The sequence below is a fragment of the Heterobasidion irregulare genome (genome assembly GCF_000320585.1).
Source record: "Heterobasidion irregulare TC 32-1 unplaced genomic scaffold scaffold_07, whole genome shotgun sequence".
Classification (NCBI taxonomy): Eukaryota; Fungi; Basidiomycota; class Agaricomycetes; order Russulales; family Bondarzewiaceae; genus Heterobasidion; species Heterobasidion irregulare.
Window position 1 is genome coordinate 369,242 of NW_009258203.1, and position 22,357 is coordinate 391,598.

Consider the following 22,357-nt stretch of genomic DNA (forward strand, 5'->3'; position numbering starts at 1 on the left):
TGCTGTCAAATTGGGACCCAAGGTTGCTGAGAGAAGAAGGGACAAAGAAGGGCAAAATGGCATGGGCAGCGAGCTCATAACAAAACACGTTGTCACTGGACTGTGTACCAGATGAGACTGCGGTCGTATGGTGCAAGTTGTTTGAATGTCACGCACTTCACAATCACCGAAAGCCGTACACAAGAGATATCGCAGCCAGAATGAGCATCGAGAGAGATGAAGATCGATGAGAGTAACAAGGCCCTGTGCTGTACCGCTGTCTCTAGGTGGAGGTTCGCAGTTACCGATGTAGTAGTGGCATGGCAGCTCTCTCGCGCAGGAGAAATGCCGCTGTATGTCGTCCAGCAGTATCCAGAAATGAGCGAGTGGACGTACATGACACACATCAGCGCTTCGCTGAAAGTGCGTCTCACCGCTTCCTTGTTGAACGTCCTTATCACTATGGTGGCAATGCAAGGCCTCTTTAACCGATCGACGTAGGTCTTTTGAGCGACCGCGGTATGGCGTACGGAGTGTCGAGAGAGTAATGTAGGTGTGGTGCAGAAAAAAGATGCAGAATGCAGCCAGACGACAACTGGCGAATGCCCGGGCCGGCCGATGCAGGCCGATGAGCTGTTTCTTCTCATCACATGATCCCAAGATTCAACTTTGGATTCCCCCACTGGATTCGACAGTGCACACAGAGATTAGTAAACAGAGAAGAACGATGCACGGAGGATATTGGAAGCGGGAATGCATGTAAGTACGCCTCCAGACATCTATAACTATACCCCTCAGCGTCGTGGACGCTCGCACTGACAGAGAGCTCCGTCACTTTTCATCGGGTCGGTCTACTACCAAGCCCTTGACGCTCCTCTCTTTTGGTAACTCGATCAAGTGACGCAACGTACGAATCGATGCTGACGAGAATTACTTGTATCAGGCCTCCGAGGTTTTCTGTGCCCGCCCTTGCCAATAAGATCTATTACTTGGCATTGTTGGTACAAGCCAAGCGCGTTCATGGCTGACCCAAGCATCTGGAAGTGGCGAAATTGATGTCAAGTTGTTTGGCCTTCTGACGCCTCAAAGAATGAATCAAAATCGTGCCCTCCGGGAAGGGTCCATCTTTTGTAGACTGTCTGTATTCCTTGTACATGAGCGTTTGAGTACTGATTCATTTCACACTGCATAGACGCCAACGTCCATAACATACTGGCAGGAGACCAACCGTTTTTATCGAACACAGGGCTCTCGCTGAAGCATACATCGGTTCGAATGTCTTTACTCGATCTTTAGTCACCTGCCAACCTGCTTCCTCTCGTGTGCGTGCATAGAATCATGTCGCACGTCATATAAGTAGCGTCTCCTCTGTCGACTGCGCTTCACCTGTCATTGGCATCTTCACTGTGACTAAAACATCTCCCCAATCGATCCGGACGGTTTCGTGTGCTGTTGGCAAATATAACACAGATGATATCCTCAACTTCACCCCTTTGTCGTGGTATGCATTCTATTTTCTGTGCATGCTTCACACTGGCAGATACCTGGATACTCTGATACCTTCAACGACTGTGGGCTTGGCACTGTTCTATAGCTTTCGAGCACTTATTCTAGATTAATTTGCTCATTACCGTCTATTTTCTGTCTTGCAGCAGTGTCGCGCCGCTAATCCTGGTGTAGGCTTTTGTTCAAGTCATTGTTCATTAGTATTTGCTTATCGGATGACAATTCGTGAGTAGACCGTTTCCCTTTTTTGTGACGCTCCTTGTAGTGACCAGAGGGAACTGGATTTTAGTTTCTATCATCGTGAGTATATATTTCTGCACACTGTGAATACTTGCTAACGGCGATTTCGTTTTAGAGTTTCTTCGTTTTTGGCAGTTTGAGTGAGTTCAGTTTTGTTCCCCGGGATGAATCACAAGTCTAATATTTTAGTATGCAAAAGGTATGACCACAGGTGTGTTCATGTCTCTCTTACATTTCTTGCCGGTTTGAACCCCTGTCGAGCAGCTACATATGCTTCAATGTCAGCATTTAAAGTATGCTCTGGTCATCTTGTCGAACATTGATAACTTCTACAGCATCGCCGACAGGACATTTTCGAACATAGAAAACAATAAGACTCACGTGAATGTATGACTCCTCAACTTCGACTTTGTACGCATTGACTCCTCAATTTACAGGACTTCTCCACCCCAGCGTTAACGTGTGCAACTGTCACAGATCCACGCGCCACAACCTCTTCGATGTTTTACCTCAACGAGATCAACTGTGGAGGTTCTAGGTTAGTGAAAAAATTGTTACTTCCGGTGCTTTTGACCACAATTTGCGCTGAGTGCACCTTAGACGGAGAGCCATGATCAAATGTCTGATCTTCTACGCAATCCATATCGGAATAATTGTGAGGTACGGAATCCCTGAATGTACTAAATGCCCGCCAACTCGCGCCTGCTTAAAGCACGGCAGATGTTGTAGTCATCACCCTGGTGCGCATTTCCGTTTCATCGTATTTTATGTAATGAATATACTGATGGATCTGTTATAATTTACACTCCAGTCCTCGATCAGCCGCAAAACCTGAACTCATAAGGGTCTTTACTACTACGCTATCTACGAAATTATGGGGGGCTGTACGTTTTTATTTTTCGGTTCTGAAACCCTCACTCATTGCTATTCAAGTCTACGCAAGCTTGCTGCTTGATACGTGCGTAAGAGCACTGATTCCGATCGGAGACAGATCCTGATGCGCGATCCAGCAGTCTGAATGCAAGGAAAAGCATACGAGAGTTTGGTCCAGGCGCCGAAATCCAGATCTCGTCGCCTTCAATGCAGATTCGGCACCACGGACGATACCCGAGGTAGGGTCGTCATTTTCTCACGTCAACAGGCGGAAGTGTTGAGATGCGTCGTCGTCGTTACAGCATGATGCCATTGTCATCTCCCAAATAGTCTCCAATGATATGATCACTGTGAAAGATAGGGTACAAGAAAATACTGTTTTGATTTTATAGGAGAATAGCTGCATAGTTTCAAGCCCGAATGATCCGCCGTCAATGTCGTTTGGAACTTCGTGCCACGCAACGCGTCCAGTTCTCACCTTGACTAGTTCCCAAGGTTATGGTCAATATTTCAAGGCTAATGAAGAATGAATATGCTGCCTCTTCTCTTTCATAAGGGTTTTCTCGTTATTTACCCTGTGTTTAACATGTCTCCTTGATGCTTAATTCATTCGCAAGGCTTCGAGGCAAAGACATAGATGCTCGGCTGCAAAGGTGCTTGATTCGACATACATTTCTAAAACTCGATTCTTGTCTCGCCATTGCACACGCTTCTTGCTAATTTACACGAGAACACGATATTCAAAAACCAAACGCTTGCTTCAATTCCAACCCGCTTCAGCTTCGATCAAATCAGTAAATGTGTCAACGACCATCTCTTCCCAACCGATATACTTCGTCATCTTCAGGTCCGCTTCAATCTGGCTGGTATCGGTGATCGAGAAGGGGCCAGGGGCAGCAGGCGCGTTATCCAGCGAAGGAAGCCTATCGACCATGCCAGGCCATTTCTTGGCCAGAACTCGGACGGCATCCTGCCAGAGGAATTGTCCCGCGCACATCAAGTATCTCTTTGACTGGATATCCTGAGGGGCAGGGGGGACGTTCAAGACTTTGACGTGCGCGTCAGCAACGTCGCGGACGTCGCAGAAGTAGGGGGCAATCTGGTACGGGAGGGGATGACCTTTCTCTCCTGCGATGAGCTGGTAGAGGAGGCCGTTGGCGCCGATTTCCGATCTTCCAGGGATAGGGAACCCCTTGGCGAATGGGCCGTAGACGAACGGAGGGTTGACTGGCGAGTCGACGGTCAGACGCGATTCAACGAATGTAAGGTGGACGCTCAACTAGACGCAACGTCAAGCTCCGGGTGCTCCGCAGCAAATTTCCAACTGGCCTTCTCGGACAAGAGCTTCGTCGCACAGTATACCCAGAACGGGTCGTGCGTGCTATTGATGACCTCTTCACTGGTGACATGGCCCCAATCTTAGACAGAAACCGTCAGGGGACTGGGATGCCAAAGGCGTGCTGGAGCCACACCTTTGTAGGTGATCACTTTTCCTGTCCAATAATCCGTGGGATCACCAGCTAAGAATAGGGATCAGATGATCCGGAGCCGCAGCGAACAGGAGAGAGACTTGCGCTCCAAGGTGCTAGCCCACGTGGCCGTCATGACGAACTTTTTGACCTTGTATTTGACAGCCTGTCGTAAGACGTTCAGCGAGCCCTCAAGAGCGCTCTGAGAGGGGCATCAGTACATCATGCAATCAGAAGTTATAGAAAAGGCCGCGTACTGCTAGAGACGAATTTGCGTCGGCTTGACCAGCAAGAGGCGACGCGGTATGAATGATTGCGTAGGCGTCTGAATTACAGCACTGCGTGAGCTGCTGCTTTCTGGATGACGCACGGGGAATGACCGACCTTTGAATGCTACCGCAAAGTCGTCGGTTGCGATGTCGGTGATCTCGACTACCGTGGCATGGGCGTTGTCCTTTGCGATCGTGTTTCGAAGCTTCTCGGCCTTGAGGCCACGGGCAAGACTGTCAAGGCATCGTGGGTCAGTCAAGTGCGGGATCGTGAGATGAAGGCCCAGTCGTGTTCATACAGGCGGACGTTGTATCCTGACGCAAGAAGCTTCAATACGATGTGAGAACCGATATTTCCAGATGCTCCAGTGACCTGCGGTGTTATTTCAGCATGCGCCTAGAATACCACGTCGTTCGGGAGATTGAAACACACCACGACGATCCGTTGATTCGACATGAGCGACTTAAAGAAGCTGGATTGCAGGTCAGTCTAATGGCGAGGCGCATTCATCTCTTCGAGACTCACGAGTTGGATGCTTGAATGATGGGTCACCCAGGCGCGAGCTGAGGTCCTGCGAGGGCCGTCTCGTCCATTTCTAGTACGGACACATCCCCATACAAGGCTCCGTGATGTCACCATCTATAGTCACGCAATGCCTGGAACGGCTAATCGCAAGGAATCTCATCTATTTACCGGGTTTCTCGTCATCGGACTTCCAATCCTGATGACGCGGTGATCTCGGATCTCAGACTCTCAGCGCTCAGCGCCGCTTCCAATTTATGTGATCTGGTCTATGATGCCTTGTTTACCGTCCCAGCCCCTCTGCCCATGATCAGCGCCTCAGTCCTGGATCGCCACGTAGCAAGCGCCAGGAAGGCATCACAATCGGGATTGAGTAAGCAACGCTACATTTGGTCCCGTTTGCTGCGAAAAATGGAAGTATTCAGCATCTCCGGCGATGGCCTACGCATTGATGGCTTCTCCCGCAGCTATTCTCGAGCAATGCTATTCTTGGCCTTGCTCGAGTGAGGTTCGGACCCGATTGAAGAATGACATTGGCTCCCACATACCATCAATAAGCGCTCTCTCTTCCACGGTCGGGCTCAATGCGCTCGATGACGAGCTTTCCATCGTGATACAGGGATTCTAAAATGACATTCGAATCGCCTTCTGAAGGTGTTGACTGATACGTCGCACGCAGCCCCCAGGGTGTCGTACTTCTTGATCGTTATTCGAAGCTGCACATATCGATCGGAGTACTACCGGACTTTACATATTCCGCTCTTGCGCTCTGTTTCTTCGCGTATTCTGCACCCCACCATTCGCCGCAGTCTCAGTCAAGCCTAGATCTTCGTTACATCGCTCCTATCTTCAAGGCTCAAGCTATCAACATGTCATCTTGTGTCTCCATGCCGCCTTCCGATCATGCCCTCGTCGATATCCAAAGTACATACGGGGCTCTCTTCCTCGGCGTTGTCGTTTCTGTGTCGTAAGCGCTTCCTTTTGAACTGGATCTCGTACTAGCTGACTCTCTATAAGTTTCCTCGGGATCGTGACTGTGCAGACTTGGATTTACTGGCTGAATTACCCTGACGATCATCTCCGTACGAAGGCGACAGTACGTTTTTCACCTGTTCACCTGGGCCCACGTTGACTACATTTCTACAACTGATAGGTCTTTATAATATGGTACGTTCCTCCCTTTTATCTGTTCCACTGCTTGATTCAAAAAATATCACACAATTCCGCAGGATCCTCGAAATTATCAGATCAACGTTCGGTATTCATGCCGTTTATCATTACCTTGTACTTCAGTGGGAAAACACAGCCGCGCTAGAAGCATCTATATGGTCAGTGCACTCCGGATCATCTCAGTCAAATTCCGCAATTGACATGAAATTATTGAACAGGAGCGTTGATGTTCGTAAGAAGACAATACTGTTGGCCTGATCACTAACCTAACTATACTGCCCGCAGATCAATTTACTCATCACGGTCAGCGATCTAGGCTGTGATTATGACCTGCCGCTGCTAATTCTGCTGTAGGCATTGATCCAAGTAACCGTCCATTGGTATTTTGCATATCGAGTCAAAATCCGTACGTACATAATTTCTGTCTGATTATCTCGATATGTGAAAATGTCTTTAGTGAGCAGAGGCAACTGGATTCTAGTCTCGGTCATTGTGAGTACGTGTTGCGGTTCATTCGAACATATGCCAATCGAGGTTTTAGAGCGTGCTGGCTTTTGGAAATTTCAGTCAGTCTGATTCTTCCCCTTCTGAATGGCCCTAAACCACTGACAACGAGATGAGGTATGACGATAGGTACATCTAGCCTAGTTCTCACCACAATTTTGATTGATATTGAATATCACTATGTCGAGCAGCTACTTATGGTTCGACGTGAGTTTTCCAAAACCAGGATATTTTCATAGACTCGTCTCACATTCTCTTTTCCGCCTGATAACACCAGCATCGCTGCCGAGACGTTCGCCAAGATCCAAGGCAAAACCTTTCCAGGCGTAATGATTAGCATTGCTGATCTCTAGATGCTTCGAGCTAATCATAGCTCTCAGGACTTCTCCACCGCTGCATTGGCATCAGCTATTGTTACAGATATATGCATCGCATTCTCGTTGATCTACTATTTAAATCAGATCAACCACGAACTTTCTGGGTGAGCTTGTTGCTTTTTTTCTGCTGTAGAGTGCTGGATGCTAAACAGAATGCAGACTGAGAGCCCAGGCTAATCATCTCATATTCTATGCGATCAACATCGGGGTCATTACAAGGTGCGGCGCTTTTGCATCTTTTGGAGTGTTCTGACATCAGATATATTTCCGCAGTGCGGCAGATATCGTTGTGCTTGTACTTGTTCGCAATAACACAATTTCCTTACTCCTGCCCGTGCTCATCATCTGTGCTCCAGAGCTCGATCAAGGGTCAAGGCCTGTGGTATTTTGCGATCTATGAGATAGTAGGTGGTTGTACGTGCCTCTTTCGATTCATCGGAATTGTTGGTCACTGTGTTCAACAGTCTATGCAAATTCTCTCCTCGCAAGGTAGGTGTTTAGCTCTGGTTACCAGATCCGAGAGAACTGCATAACGAGACTCACGCGTAACGATCTAGTTTGAATGCCAGGAAGAGCATCCGGGATTATGATCCCCGCAACGATATTCATATGTCGACACTCCGAGTGGCTCCACCTCCACAGACAGAGCTTGAGGTAATGTCTTCGCTGTCTTGAACCCATGTATACTGCTAATGAGACTTGGCAATCCTTCCAGCCCAATGCAATTAGTTTCTCCCAGATGGTGACAAAGAGTACTGCCAGTAGCGGAAAAAATATGGTACGTGAATCTCCTGTTGTCTTGATGTAAGAAGCTGACCTTGCGATTCAACAGCCCGAAATCTTCTCTGTGGCCTGAATCCTTTGATAAGTAGTATATCATGATATGTGTAGATCTACCTCCGTCTCGTATTTTTCTATTGGGCTCAATTCCTTCTATGTCAATATTTATTCCCGACTTCGCAAAATGTGGAGGAATGTGGGAAAGATATGCATAAAACTTAATAACATCAACGTTAGCATTCATTAATTCATCAGCTGTCGAAACGTTGAAGGGCACATGAATGTCTTCCGTTCCACTATCACAACGCTTACTGGCTGTTGTCCTCGCTGCATCAGCCGGCTACCTAAGAACATGAACGGGGGATATTGAAGCGGAGTTTCAAATGAGTCGTCCAGCGCGCCCATCTGAATTGGGGATATAAGCCAGTAAGTAACTCGGATGCAGTCACATCTGCAGTGATGCATTGACCCTCGGCAATGATTCGGAACTGGATTGTAGTCCCTGAGCCTGGGTGCCTCCTGGGTCTGAGCGCTTGAGCCGCTGATTTGGGGTCTTGCGACTTCATGGCACACCGCTCCTTCGGGTCTATGATGACTCTGCGGAGCGCTCGAGATGCTTCGATTCTGGGTGATCGTGTGTACCTATGTTTACTCCCCAGCTTAGCAGCCGCACCCTGGGAGTTCTCTCGCTAGGAACGGTCTGCAGGCCTGAAGGCTGTATCCCAACAACCATTTCGTGCACGACGATTGTCTAGACTCATCTCTCCTATGTTTTCCTCAATGATTGTGTGGGTCGTACTCTTTGTCTCAGCATGGTTCTTTTTGAGGGGCCGCTTCTCAAACTCCAAGCTGCCTCCGGGGCCGCCCAGGGGACTGTCTGGAGACAATCGAGGACAGATACCTCTCGTTCAGCCTTACAAGACTTGGTCTCATCTGGCGAAGACATATGGTGCGTTGACGTCTGTCAGCTTAACACTAGCTTCATGAAACTTGGGGAACTAGGAAACATATTTTCTTTCGTTATTGGCAGCAAGGTGGTCATCGGTAACGACAATTTACTGTGAAACTGTGGACACATCCTGACGTCATTTCGAAGTGCTCAATGATGCCCGGACCGCATGGGAGTTACTGGAAAAGCGAGGGGAGATATACTCTAGTCGACCGAGATCCATCGTAGGGTCCGTTCAACGCGGTTTATATGGATGAGTGACTGCCGCTGACAGAAACCACCTGCTATTTTAGCCAAGAGATCCTTTCTCGCAACATGTGGGGATTGGGCATGGCGTACAGCGATAAGTGGCGGAAATGGCGAAAGGTATCTGTTTTGAAATCGTCCTGCACTGTCGCTTACTTACCATCGACTTCTCAGCTTCAGCATTCCTGCCTCAACGCAAAGTATGCTGTCAATTACCGCGCCTTCCAGACGCTTGAATCTTCGGTGCTGCTACGCGACCTTTTTGACGACGCCGGAAATTACGCGCATCATTTCACGAGGCAGGCTCTGATCTCCACTCGGAAATTCTACTAGTAATAATATGCTTGCTTTAGATTTGCGACCTCAGTAGCTTTCTCGATAAGCTACGGTAGTCGAATCAAGAGCCTGGATGATCAGATAGTCAAGGACAACAATGAAGCTGGGAGAGGTATGCGTAGTTTCCGCCCTCTTTCTTATTTTCTTCTCAGCATCTTTTCTCAGCATTTGGAACTGCTCAGTAAGTCGCCTTCTTCAATATCGGGTCAAGGGCACCTAGTGACAGGGATGTTGGCACCAGAATTCCGGGAAGATATATTGTCGAGTCCGTGCGTGCTATTCATCGTTGTCAACAATTACATAGCACTTACTTGCATTAATTGCTAGTGGCCTATTCTTTTGTGGCTTCCCGTACGTTTATCTGAAATTAATGTTCGGGGTGTTTCCTTCACAAATTATGGATCTTTGCTAGAAATTCTTGCAATGGTTCAGATGGGAGGTCGAGAAGAGACGACTTATAGACATACAACTTTACCTGAGCTGCTTTCGAGACGTCAAGCGCAAGATGGAAGAGGGCAACGCGAAGCCGTCTATGTCAACGAAGATGTGGGAAGAGGGGCCTTCTGAAGACATCGGCGAAATCGAGATGGCGTATCATGTTGCAAGTCCGTTTGCCGCCGGAATATCTACGGTACACCCTTTCATAATCATCACAGACCTGCGTATTGATGACGCTCTATTTCATTCGTAAGATCTCTTCTACACTGGACGTTTTCCTACGTGAGCCACGACGTTTTGTCCCTTCGATTTTACATGTCTGATATCGTTTTCTCTATCGAGTCGCCATGATCCATTTTCCTGATTGTGCACGGCGTGCTCAGGCTGAGCTGGACTCGGTCGTCGGACGATCTCGCATGCCAACTTTCGACGACGAATCTTCTCTTCCCTACCTGCAAGCTCTGATCAAGGAGATAATGAGGTACGCTCTTGCGCTCATTGTACGCAAATATACCTAATTGGTTTTAATTATAAGGTGGAGGGTTGTCGCACCCATGGCTATGCCTCACGCAACAACAGAAGACGACGTCTACGAAGGATACCATATTCCCAAGGGGGCTACTGTGTTTGCGAATCTATAGTATGTCGTCCGATCATACCTGCTTTTCTGTGATTTGACTGCCGCGCAGTATGATTTCTAAAGACCCTAAACTGTTTCCTGAGCCTGAAGCGTTCAAACCCGAGAGGTTTTTAGACACGACGGAACCGAGGCTTGTGAACTTCGACCTCCCTTTCGGTTTCGGCCGACGCATTTGCCCCGCACAATTTGTCGCAGAGAAATCTCTGTTCATCACCATCTCAAGGTCGGTTTGAATTCCGTCGACTGAACTCCGCACCTCTGATAATTATTATGCTAATTTAGAATGCTTTGGTCGTTTGACATTGCTCCTGCGTTGGATGAAGCAGGAAATCCGCTGCTCCCTGATCCCGATGCGTTCAAGAGCAACTTGACCGCACGCCCTGCCCCGTTCAACTTTCGGCTCACCACTCGCAACTCCGAAGCAGGCAAGGCGGTGTTAGCAGAGGCGATTCAGAGCGAAGATGCGCTGAAGGAATGGGAGTAGAGCATGGGTTTACCAGGTTTACCTTTGATATCAGAACTTTCGACAGCATCCAGGATGAGCATGCTGTATAGAGTATATTTCCGTGTCGTCCTTGTTGTATGTATCATTTTTAACTCAATATGTCGCATCGGATTCTGTAATTGATGAATGGTAGAGAGAAAGACCAGACAGGAAAATCCAAAAACCCTGGTAGCGATGACAGAGTGGACGTATCTAAAAATGAGGAGCACATCCAGTGCTCAGTCGAATTTTCTTCGGAATGGGGCATTGAACCCGCACAGAAAGTTGTACAGGAATGATGATGGAGCCCAATGTGAGAAATCAGAATCCACCTTGCATACGGGCTCCAGGAAAGGGTTCAAGGAGCTGTCAATATGAAATCGGTTATGTGATGAGCCGGACTACAACGGTGCAAGAAAGTGTCCTGCATCTTGATTGTTGAACACCTTCTAGCCAGGTCCAATCGCAGAAGAACTCTTCTATGAATGTGTTACTGAGGCTATCTAGCGTACTACAAACAACGTTGTTACAAGGAACGAGATCCGCGGCCGTCGGGACCGCCGGGATTGACCGAGCCGGACCTTGGCTGAGTTCGCAACACACCCGCTAAATTTGAGCTCGCAGTGCACTGAACGATACCAGCAGGCCTCTATTCAAAAGATGACGGAGATTATTTTCTGAATGCGCTGACATTACTTCTCCGTGAAAATGAGATCGCTGACAGATCGAAGGTTGAGCATCGCACCATGAAATGTGACGAGTTTTGTAGGCCACGTCGCATCCAGCACCACATCAATCCTCCAATTTTCCTACTGTTGCACAGCTACATCAGTGATATTAGGTTTTCTATGTGTTGAAACCGATCTGATACCACCAGCTTTAGAGATGCTCCGCTCCTGCTGATGGGGCGTCAGGCCCCACGAAGTCGGCGTCGTCTTCCAACAGCCCGACCGCCCACCGTGATTGCGCAGGGGGCCTGAATCAATCAAGGGTAGCAAGCATGTACTTGTGAGTACTGAATCTGGCACCCTCAGGTGAAAAAAAATCGTGATGGCTGATTGATCTGACGACGGAGTGTTCTGTCCAAGAGTCGTTAAAATGCGGTCCATTATGGTGTGTATCAGGCATTCAATCCTCACCAAAAGCATATCCTAAATGCTACTCTTGCTACTCGTCTCACTCAGCGTCATCGTTGGTCCTTCTTTTCAACTGCCGTCCTCTGCACAGTGGAATTCTCTAAACACCACCGTCCAAGGACGCCTTCTCCGAGGAATACCTTTTGCACGCCCTTGTTATGAGCTCGTCAGTGATGTGGAAGGACAAGCGGACGCTCAAGAATGTTCTTCTATCATCCAGGGATATTCAAGTACCGGTACGTTCCGAGCCATCTCTTCCCGAACGGTATGCTAAATAGACACTAGCATTGAGGGCCAACAATTTCGGGGCCTACATGAATGTAAGTATGACGAGCTCTCGGTTCATACTTCTCTTGTGAACATATTTCTAGACGCAATGGGAGACATGCCAAGTGAATTCTAGCCAATGTCTCTTGAACTCCGCTTCACCTAGCGACACCGGCGCTTTTATGCCACCCCGCGTCTGTCATCAAGGGAGTGTACCAGATTATGGAGTATGTACTGGTAGTTTAATTCTTACAAAGGTTGTTCTTATGTGTCGAAGATCGATGTTCGTTCCGCGGAAGACGCGATCACTGGTTTTAATTTTTCTAGGGCTCACGGTGTTCGCCTTGTCATAAAGAATACGGGGGTGAGTCATCCCAAGTTTTCTTCTACTGAATCTCAGCTCAACATGCATTCTGTGAGCATTAGCACGACTTCATGGGTCGTAGCAGCGCGCCTGGCGCTCTTGCACTATGGGTAAATATGGATGTATGTACAGCAGGGCAATTCATGCTAACAACTGTCACGTTGGCAGATGCACAACCTTCAATCTGTGAGTGCACTCGCTCTACAATGCTGGCATGTGTAAAGACTTCTAGAGCTTTCGCTTGCCCCCGGAACCGCGACTTTCGACAAGCACACTGACGGTTTATTCGACAGATTACATCGGAAGGCGAATTTGTTCCTGCAGGCTGCACTGCAGCGAAACAGACACAAAAAGTCCCGGCAGTGACTTACGGTGTAAGGCTTCTTGGTGATTTTCTCAATGTCGTGTATTTATCACTATTGTCAGGCCGGCGTATCATTTCAAGCATTAATTGATTTTGCCGAGGCCAACAACTTCACAATACCGACCGCAGGAGACGCATCGGTGGCAGGTGGAGGCGGATACGTTCAGGGTGGAGGTCATAGGTGAGCTCTCATCCCTTACTTTCGAAACGTCGCTGATAGTGCTGCAGCGTCCTTTCAAACTCATTGGGACTTGCCGTGGACCGAGCTGTGAGCTTCTAATCTATATTTTTCTCAACTGCACAATCTCCTCAGCCCCCCCACCAGCTTCAATTCGAAGTCGTAACACCAACTGGGAAGCACGTAAATGCCTCTGAATGTCACTACTCCGATCTTTTCTTTGCCTTACGAGGAGGCGGAGGGGGCACGTTCGGTGCTGTCCTGAGTGTCACAACCTTGGCGCTCCCGAAGATGTCAATCAATGCGTAAGGGTTTTTTTATATTCTGTTCTTCGAAACTGGGAGATGAAGTCGATTACCATCCAGCGTCCAAGTTGATATCAAATCTAACCGAGACGACCAACGGCGGTTGATTCACTTCATGGCGGCACATGCCCTTCAGTTTGCACAGGCAGGTGAGCCAACGCGTTTATAAGCATATAATATGCTTGATTTTGAGTATTGTGAAGGATGGGGCGGTTTTACATTGGTGAGTACCAATCCTCTTGATAGTTATCGTTGTGGACCTTATCCCGATATGGGTAGCCACTCACTGTGGTCATATTTGCTAACCCTGTATTGAATGCTACGCGGGCGAACGAAACGATAGAACCACTGCGTAAGTTCACCCAGGAGCTTGGAGGAAATTTCACCTTCGTCGTCGAGCCTTCTTATAAATCGTTCTTTGATAATTTTGGAGCGAATGTGGTGAGGATGCTCTGCAGATATGTCTCGTCTACGTGAGCTGATATCGTGATAGCCTGTCGGGACTCAGCTTGCGGTTTCTTCACGTCTCATCCCTGTCGGGAATTTCAAAACACCTCAGGCAATTGAAACCTTGGCCAATGCGATTGATGAAACCTTAGATCAAGTCTCCCTCCCTATTTTATTTGCTTCGACCCCTTTTCTCTACGGAATCAAAGGGAGGACGAGTGTGACCCCTAAATGGAGATCGTCTTTATGGCATGTGAGTCTGGGGATTAAGCAAGGGCTGTACCTTGTCATCCACTGATTGCCGTTTACGTTAAGGTCGCATTCACGGAGGGCTGGTCTTTCAACACCTCTGTGTCAGACGCCGCAACGATGTACAAGAGACTTAGCACTGCCGCAAATACATTGAGGAATATAACAGCCGGATCGGGAGCCTACCTGGTACTGATCATACAGCCCTCTCATATCGGCATTCTTTAACTTATCCACCATTGCATTCCCTCAGAACGAGGCTGATATCTATGAGCCCGACTTCGAAGGTGTGTTTCCCTTGTATTAATGTACTCACTGATTTCCTCACATATCGCTTTCAAGACTCTTTCTGGGGCGACAACTATAATGAACTAGTTGCAATAAAGAACAAATAGTGAACCCGCTTAAGTTTATGATTGTGTTTGGTAAATCTTGACGCCCATGGTCATTAATATAGTGATCCATACAACCTTCTACACTGCTGGCGATGCGGTGAGTATCAATTTTTTAATTACTGCATCTTGACCACGGTCAGCTGATTTGGTCTATGTTGAGTGGGATGGTCTGGACCCACCGATGGACAGTATCAATGCTATCTGCCCCAATAGTGTTGTTTCGCAGGATCATGTTCATCATTCTAGTCTCAGTGTCTCGTTTGTACCATAGAGGGATAACTCTGTATATCCGCACTTTACGTTTACAAACCTGCCTCGCAGAACAATAGAGGATTAAACCAATGTACACACGATCGCCGAAGCATCGAGCGCCCTGCAGAGTCACAATGGACCCGAAAAAGCTGTCTTCAAGACCCCAAATCAGCAGCTCAAGCACTCAGGCCCGGAGGAGGCTCGAGCACTTGTCCATCAACGGCCATTCTGCTCTTGAATGACTGTACACGCAACCTCACAAAAAGAGTCATTGAAGAATCGAGCCCAAAATAAAAGTACAAAACGTAGGAAGAAAAAAAGCATCATAAGATCTGCGCATGTCATGACGTCCGACGTAGCGAAAGACTCAGGCAACAGAGAAGCCTTTGGGCTTATGAATCGTGAGGCCAGCCGCCTACGCTAAAATAACAAGAGCTTCACGTACCATATTAATGGTGGAACTGAGGGTGCTATTTGTCACCATACGGGAGAAACTAAATGCATTGGGCTGGAAGGATTGCCGAGTCTCATTGGCAATACACATGGGGTCAAGACAGCGAAGACACTACCTCAAGCTCTGTCTGTGGAGGTGGAGCCACTCGGAGTGTCGACATATGAATATCGTTGCGGGGATCATAATCCCGGATGTTCTTCCTGGCATTCAAACTAGATAGTTGCACGTGAGCCTTGTTATGCATTTTTCCCGGAGCTTAGAATCGGAACTATACACCCACCTCGCGAGGAGAGAATTTGCATAGACTGTTGAACAAGGTGACCAACAATTCCGATGAATCGAAAGAGGCACGTACAACAAGATAGGAGCAATGTAACGAAGATCTAGGCTTTACTGAGACTGCGGCGAACGGTGGGGTGGAGAATATGCGAAGAAACAGAGCGCAAGAGCGGAATATGTAGAGACAAACCGAGTCCAGTGGTACTCCGATCGATATGTGCAGCTTCGAATAACGATCAAGAAGTACGACACCCTGGAGGCTGCGTGCGATGGATCAGTCAACACCTTCAGAAGGCGATTCGAAGATCATTTCAGAACCCCTGTATCACGATGGAAAGCTCTTCCGTGAAACGCTTCCATTACTGGCTGCTTCATGGCGTTTAATCAACATTCTTGAAATTGAGGGACGACTCTTCAAAAGGAACATCAAGAGCACAATGCAGCCAATCATGATGGTAAAAAAAAAATGATCGATGGAGTGCAGTCGCCGCGAGGAATGAGCCGAGTCAGCGGCAGTCATAGACCAGATCACATAAATTGGAAGCGGCGCTGAGCGCTGAGAGCCTGGCTCAGATTTCTGCAATTTTGCCTATGTAGAAAAGTGCTGAAAGACTATCAGTTTGCAGAACAGAAGGCAGAAGGGTCTGATTCTAAGACTCACTTCACATGCTATACCGGAACAGACAACCTACAGGCTAGCCCAGCGTTAGATGCCAAGACACAAGATACCGCATCCACCAACTGTATCGTGTTGGGGGCATTTCGTCACCGGCACTGGAAATGAAGCACGACCCACAGACAGTGATAAACTCCTCATTGACGAAGCGTTGGACCGTTGTCGTTAGCCAACACCCTGCTTCCCCTCTCCCAGCATCCGGCAATCAGTCAAGTTGCCGACCTCGTCTAATTCAGTGGTCGTGACAATCGATTTCGAATGGGGAGTCGGAACAGTTCTACGTCTACGTCTACGTCTATTTCTCGCTATCGTCTACTACTACGCCGTCCAGCCCCAGCTTCCCTCTAACGCACACAGGCACAAACCCGCCCCACGCCTCGTGCCCGAACTGCTGCGCTACATCGTACATCGTATGGATCGGCTTCCGCGCGTTGATTTCGTTCAACACGTGTATCGCTTCCTCGTCCTCTTCCCCCACGATCTTCTTGACTTCCTCTGACAGCAGTATCGGACCTTCCTTGTCCATCAGCCTTCGATCCACCCTGGCTGCGACCGCCGAGTGCATCTTGGGGTCCGTCGGAGCGAAAAGGTTCGAGCAGAACTCCATCGCCCTTTGAACCTCGTCTTCCGTCAGTTCTTTTCCCACGTCCCCTGCCCCTTGTAGCACTTTTATGTCCAGATCGAGGTCAGATCATCAACGCAGCCGCACAAGCACTATTTGCACACCTGGTCTGAGAAGCGCAAACGCCCGGTCAAAGTTGCCCTCGTTCAAGTCCTGTAGCACAGGCGCGTGCTGTGCCTTGATCTGCTTGTACGCGCCGAGGACGACTATCAAGAACCTGGTCCATGTCCATGCCACCGTCAAAGTCAACCCGACAGGCATCGGCCACAGCGACTCACCGGGTGTACGAGGTTCCCACTTTGAGTTCGTGATATGTCTGAGCCTCGCGTTCACTACAGTGGCCTCTTATGGAGGCTGCGATTGTGCATGCCGAGGATAGCGCGCTCGTGAACGCGAGATGCACCCCGGATGAGAAGAACGGGTCGATGAAAGCTGTAGAGCATTCAGCAAACCCACTCCACTAACCCTGAGTTGCACCGATCGGCACGTACCGCCCGCATCTCCTACTATCCGGAAGTGATCTCCCGCCACCGCGGTCGCCTTGTAGCTGTAGTCTCTGGCGGACTTGACATCGCTGCTCAGCTGCGCAGTTTCCAACAAGCTCGCCAGCCCCGGAGTGAACTGAAGCTGGTCCAAGTAGTGAATCTTCAGAACCGCGTCGACGACGGGCTGACCATCGGAGCCACGCCGCGTCGCAGCTTTCTTCGCGACGCTCGATTCTTCCGTGGTGACAAACCCCACAGAAACCGTCCCGTCGTGAAGCGGGATATACCAACTCCAACCCGTTTCGTCTGCGAGCACACGTCAGATGAATTGGAATCAAGCGGCGCTAGCTATTGGCGCGCGCTCACCCGTCAATGCCTCGAACCACGGTGCGTTCTCCCTCGTCGTCCCAGGAGAGTATACTTTCCCTCCTCTCCAGTAGCCCCAGCAGGCAACGTTCCTCAGGCTCTGATTGAACGTCCGGTTCTTCAGATGCTTAGTCGACATGATTCCGGCACGCCCGGAGGCATCCACGAGCCACTCGAAACTAACGGATCCCTTTGCGCCGGCCTTGGAAACCCATTCGGCAGCGACGGGCCTCTCGGGGTTCTGGTCGCTGAATACGATGTTGACGACCTTGACGCCTTGGAACACCTTGACGCCGTTGTTGGCCGCATTCTTCAACAGAATGTCGTCAAACTCGGCACGGATCTAGGCAATTTCCCCATGAGTGTGCGCAGTTCGTTCAGACGGATCTGTCACTGACCACATTCCATGCCTTATTGTTAGAGTCCAGAGATGTAAAGTCGGTATCTGATAAGTAGAAAGCGCCGACGTGAATATCGGTCAGAGGTGCACGATCGCTAGCTTACATCCTTCACGACTGAACTGATTGAGCTTGACAGCGGCGCCAGGCTGCACAGGGGTCAGTAGGGTGAAAGGGCGCATCGGATAGATGCGAAGAGCGAGTGGGTTACCTTTGGCGTAAAGCCGTGAGATGAGAGAAGGTCATTGGCATCTATGAGAGCCAGAAATTGATGAATGGAAGGCAAGAGGCTTTCCCCGATGTGATATCTGCCTGTTCGTCAGCGAAATTTACCATCGGCTACTTGGAAGTTCCGAACCGCGGAAATATGTCGCTTTCGAGCAACGCGACGTCGAAGCCCTCTGAGCGTGTGGGATCAGCACGATCAAGGTATGCATCACGAGCATCAATTACCTCTAGCAAGCAGCGTCGCAGAATAGGAACCGGAGGGACCACCTCCAATGACGAGAACCTGTGCCTTGAGGGGCTGGAGACGGCGATCCGTTTGAGATGCAGCACAGACCGTGGAAGCGATTCGACGTGCGTACCATAGTAGAAGAGGCGAGTGCCATGATAGGTGGAGGCGATAATTGTATAGCAAGTGTGAGTGAGGTTGGGCTGTATTATGCAGTTTACTGGAACTTATATAGCTCTAATCCATCGTGTACCGATTCCAGCGAGGTGCCAATTTTTTGGAGACTGCGTCACCGATCGCCAGTTGCAGCCATTCGGCCAGTGGCGAGGATGGTGTTGAAGTGTTAATGTACGTGATATCGCTAGCTCTCAGCGTTCGCTTACGAGCCCTCGTTGTCCTGGTCCCTATTCTTATCCCTGTCTTCGTGCATATTAAATGAGCGTGTTGCTACTTTCGGATAGCAGAAGTATGCTATTCTGAGTGGGGATTCGAGAGCGCCCAGTTGGAAGCACAAAGAACGAATAGGGAGGATGAACGTTAATCGAGGTGTCAGACAGACAGTTTAGAATGATGGATGAGAGGACAGGAGCGCTGACGCCCTGCGAAGTTTGAAGACCTGATAGTCGCCCAGAACGAGTATGGGAAAGAGCATAGCGCCCTGCTATTCCTGTGTTCTCGCTCAAGTGGTAGTCGATTCCACTCCCATTTATGGGTTCTTTATACATTGAACGGGTAGTATTCGCATCCGCGGAACTGTTGGAGAGAACCCGAGTCCGAGTAGAATGATGCCGATGGACCCCGCGTCTGGCCTGATATCCTACATCCCGACCCTCGCGCAATTATTAGAAGAGGTTAATCGACCCTGTCTCCGCAGAGTCCCACATTTCTATAAATCGAACTCCAGAGAGACAACTGTGGTTGACATCTCCTGATGAGAGAGTGATGATTGTCCCATGCGCTCACGATAATGAACAAACCCTAGAACCCTGAATTTGCTCAAAGTCCGGTTTCCCACTTTTGTGAGGATGTGCATGTTCACATCTCCCAGGTGGGCGGTGGAGCTGCCAAAGCCGTAGTTGGGAATGAGAGGCTCTAAAGCCTGCAAAACATCTAAGCCGTGTGCGTGAGCAGACGGGATTATTATCCAACATATCCTGGCTGCTACGGTCGCCTTGGTCCTGGTGATCGATTCGTGGCTTGGATTGCAATACATACTTGTCTGTCGGCGAATATTTGGCTGAGAACAGTAGTCCGTCGGGCAAGACAGATGACATACGTATCGAAACAGGACTGCCTTTACTCATCACATCCCAAATATTTCTCAGGGTGGGGATGCAGCCCTGGTCATTCCTGTTGTGAAGCACCTGTAAGATCTATTCGTCGGTTGACCACAACATTGTGGACACGACTACAGGATCAAATGAGCAGAGTATATAGATGTCCTGGCCCTTGACCCGGAGATTCCTTGAGAAAATCAAACGAAACAAAGTCGACACGATTGTCTTTGACAACTCCCACATCCTCCAGCTGGACAGTGCTGGACAGTCTCATGAGTGTGCAAAGAGTCAAAAGAAGGCATGTGGGGAAGCGGCTCACGGCACGAGCACGATCTATGACCACATGAAGGTCTTGGAGAGTGAGGTGGACGTGATGGTGCCGCGCCACGAGTGACTCCATCACCGCTCCCGCACCACTGCCCACGTCACACGGTTGCAGTGGGAGCAAGTGCACCCCGCGGAAACTCTGTGGGAAATATCATGGCCATCCAGTAGCTCGGGTGATTCGAATTCATCACAAGTCACGTTGAACCACGGCCTGGCAATCGGTAACGGCCGCCATTTGTATGATGCCCCGGTGGAAGCGCTTGACACGATTCATGAGCAACCGAAGACAACCAGCACGAGATAGAAAAGCACAAGCATAGCACTCTGGAGGCTTTTGTACTCAGATGAGGGAAACAGGTCAACTGGAGATCAAGGGGACGCAGATGACGTTAAAGCCAGTCGAACAACGTGGCATTGCGCTTTCCATTCCTGACACCGTGTCCGAACGTCTTGTGAGAATCGTATGAGCGGCCATATTCGGGATCTACCGAGGCTTCGTAAAAGCTGGCAACGATGATCTTGTTCATGTCTTCTATCACCAGAGATGCCAATGCAGCGGTAGGGCTGTCATTGGTAAGGACGAGAGCCATGTGGTTGGTTATGAGAACATCTAGAATGACTTCAGGGAGAGCGGTCGGTAGGTCTGAGCGTGAACGAGAACAAGTTCGGTCATATCATACCATCGTGGAAGGAGGGACTTCAGTTAGCCAGATATTACCATGACATGTACACACATCTGCCGGAGACGGCCGGTCACAGCCAGATATCTCTAACAAGCTTTCATACCCAGTAAGAACACCCTCGTTTGAGCTGCGACGAGAACAAGTCCTGGCGAATGACTGTCAGGGAATAAAACTAGTTCATTCCAAGACCACTCACCTTTACGTGGTGAAGGGCCTTATATCAAAGTAGTGGTCGCCAAGGGGGTCCGCATGGTGGCGCGTTATCTTGTATGCTAGTGTTGAGATTTACTGCAGCGACAAACGTGCACGAAGGCACAGTGGTATGTTTTGACTTCAAACGGACTATTACATAATATGTTATCAGTTTCCTTTTATGGACTCACTCGGACATGTTACCTTGCGGAGTTGATGCCTTGGTACTATACAGTTCCTATTCACACTCCGAACACACTATCGTTACCATACGTTCGTCGTTATCGAGCACCTCAGTCGTTGTCTACACGCACTGAGGTGAGCTACTATACCATTCACACTTTCGTAGATCTTTTACTGACTTACCGTAGTCATTCGTTTGCTCGCGCTTCTATTAGGTACTTGTTATATATATGAGTCGTTGTCTACACGCACTGAGTCATTCGTTTGCTCGCGCTTCTATTAGTCGGCCTCGTAAACTCTAACAGGTTATGGGCCCTGCTGATTCGTCAATGTCGTCCAGCCAGAACTTCTACAATGTTCCGAAGCTAGCCAACGATGGCACGAACTGGGTCATTTACAAAACCCGCCTTCGTACCGCTGTCGGTGCACGAGGACTGGTACCTCATCTCGACGGATCCAGCTTAAGGCCGACTGTCCCATCCCCACTTTCGGAAGACACTCCGATTTCCATGTCTGATGCCTTCGAACTCGAAAATGCACTCGACATTCTCGCAAACTGGGAACGGGATGAATACACGGTCCAGCAACAGATCTACAGCACGATTAGCGACTCCCTCTTACTCAAAATCCAATCACGAAGACTTACCTCGGTTGCCGAAGCCTGGAAGTACATGTGCAAGGAGTTCGAGGATAAGCCCGATATGGTCAAGATCGACAAGCGTCGTCGACTGACCGAGATGAGATGTCGTGATGGCGGGGATCTGCGAGCACATCTAGATGCAATGGAGAAGTTGAAAGAGGAGTTAGCAGGAATGGGGGTCAGTCTCCCGGATTCCGAATACCTACCGATCCTCGCCGCTTCACTTCCCCCTTCGTATCGGTCTTTTGTCTCGAGCATCACTGGCGCCGCGCGCATCCTGGGGCAGGACATACAACCCGACCGACTTGCCTCTCTCGTCCTTGATGAATGGGAGAATGATCAGTTGCGGAACGAGCAGGTCTCATCTTCGAGAAAACGCACCGCCACCAAACCCACATCTTCGGCTCTTTACTCACATCCAAATGCGGAGGTCTCGTCGGCCTCGTCGCAGAAGATCAAGGGCAAATGCTATAATTGTGGAAGAAAGGGTCATCGGAAAGCAGAATGCCGACAGCCAGGCGGTGGTGGTTTCAATCCCGATCAAGGCAAAGATCAAGGGGGAGGAAGGAGTGGATCGAAAG

The 22,357-nt window shown here is 49.2% G+C and overlaps 6 protein-coding genes across 6 annotated transcripts; 4 read left to right on the forward strand and 2 right to left on the reverse strand.

Moving 5' to 3' along the window:
* Window positions 1-1,995: 1,995 nt before the first annotated feature.
* HETIRDRAFT_322166 (uncharacterized protein) lies at window positions 1,996-2,568 on the forward strand (the record flags this gene model as incomplete). Its single annotated transcript, XM_009549826.1, has 4 exons — window positions 1,996-2,112; window positions 2,163-2,263; window positions 2,326-2,465; window positions 2,537-2,568. The coding sequence occupies 4 exons, from the start codon at window positions 1,996-1,998 to the stop codon at window positions 2,566-2,568; spliced, it is 390 nt and encodes a 129-aa protein (XP_009548121.1).
* Window positions 2,569-3,873: 1,305 nt separating this feature from the next.
* Window positions 3,874-4,902, reverse strand: HETIRDRAFT_477119 (uncharacterized protein; the record flags this gene model as incomplete). The annotated part of the gene is made up of 7 exons (XM_009549827.1): window positions 4,863-4,902; window positions 4,770-4,809; window positions 4,636-4,709; window positions 4,452-4,570; window positions 4,325-4,392; window positions 4,169-4,269; window positions 3,874-3,997 (listed from the first exon to the last, which is right to left on the reverse strand). Exons 2-7 carry the CDS (start codon window positions 4,791-4,793, stop codon window positions 3,874-3,876), a joined length of 510 nt encoding a protein of 169 aa, XP_009548122.1. The 5' UTR covers window positions 4,794-4,809; window positions 4,863-4,902.
* Window positions 4,903-5,728: 826 nt separating this feature from the next.
* On the forward strand, window positions 5,729-7,766 carry HETIRDRAFT_428047 (uncharacterized protein; the record flags this gene model as incomplete). The annotated part of the gene is made up of 19 exons (XM_009549828.1): window positions 5,729-5,826; window positions 5,877-5,955; window positions 6,013-6,026; window positions 6,089-6,187; window positions 6,248-6,257; window positions 6,315-6,332; window positions 6,384-6,435; window positions 6,487-6,521; window positions 6,564-6,595; window positions 6,725-6,740; window positions 6,773-6,859; window positions 6,887-7,014; window positions 7,070-7,129; window positions 7,184-7,205; window positions 7,267-7,324; window positions 7,375-7,399; window positions 7,468-7,564; window positions 7,626-7,688; window positions 7,743-7,766. The coding sequence occupies 19 exons, from the start codon at window positions 5,729-5,731 to the stop codon at window positions 7,764-7,766; spliced, it is 1,017 nt and encodes a 338-aa protein (XP_009548123.1).
* A 692-nt stretch (window positions 7,767-8,458) lies between these two features.
* Window positions 8,459-10,783, forward strand: cyp33 (cytochrome P450 monooxygenase 33; the record flags this gene model as incomplete). The annotated part of the gene is made up of 15 exons (XM_009549829.1): window positions 8,459-8,639; window positions 8,693-8,734; window positions 8,787-8,868; window positions 8,933-9,005; window positions 9,060-9,085; window positions 9,239-9,333; window positions 9,387-9,402; window positions 9,463-9,490; window positions 9,549-9,572; window positions 9,634-9,852; window positions 9,914-9,941; window positions 10,002-10,140; window positions 10,195-10,299; window positions 10,349-10,522; window positions 10,582-10,783. The coding sequence occupies 15 exons, from the start codon at window positions 8,459-8,461 to the stop codon at window positions 10,781-10,783; spliced, it is 1,434 nt and encodes a 477-aa protein (XP_009548124.1).
* Window positions 10,784-11,938: 1,155 nt separating this feature from the next.
* HETIRDRAFT_419240 (uncharacterized protein) lies at window positions 11,939-14,488 on the forward strand (the record flags this gene model as incomplete). Its single annotated transcript, XM_009549830.1, has 17 exons — window positions 11,939-12,155; window positions 12,205-12,239; window positions 12,291-12,413; window positions 12,464-12,550; window positions 12,613-12,672; window positions 12,719-12,736; window positions 12,844-12,924; window positions 12,977-13,095; window positions 13,143-13,182; window positions 13,228-13,397; window positions 13,458-13,546; window positions 13,601-13,620; window positions 13,677-13,838; window positions 13,891-14,097; window positions 14,160-14,282; window positions 14,347-14,380; window positions 14,436-14,488. 17 exons carry the CDS (start codon window positions 11,939-11,941, stop codon window positions 14,486-14,488), a joined length of 1,638 nt encoding a protein of 545 aa, XP_009548125.1.
* Window positions 14,489-16,444: 1,956 nt separating this feature from the next.
* hal3 (putative halogenase) lies at window positions 16,445-18,631 on the reverse strand (the record flags this gene model as incomplete). The annotated part of the gene is made up of 11 exons (XM_009549831.1): window positions 16,445-16,815; window positions 16,876-16,988; window positions 17,050-17,203; window positions 17,263-17,562; window positions 17,623-17,965; window positions 18,021-18,067; window positions 18,127-18,169; window positions 18,232-18,328; window positions 18,379-18,421; window positions 18,474-18,546; window positions 18,608-18,631. 11 exons carry the CDS (start codon window positions 18,629-18,631, stop codon window positions 16,445-16,447), a joined length of 1,608 nt encoding a protein of 535 aa, XP_009548126.1.
* Between the last annotated feature and the right edge of the window lie 3,726 nt (window positions 18,632-22,357).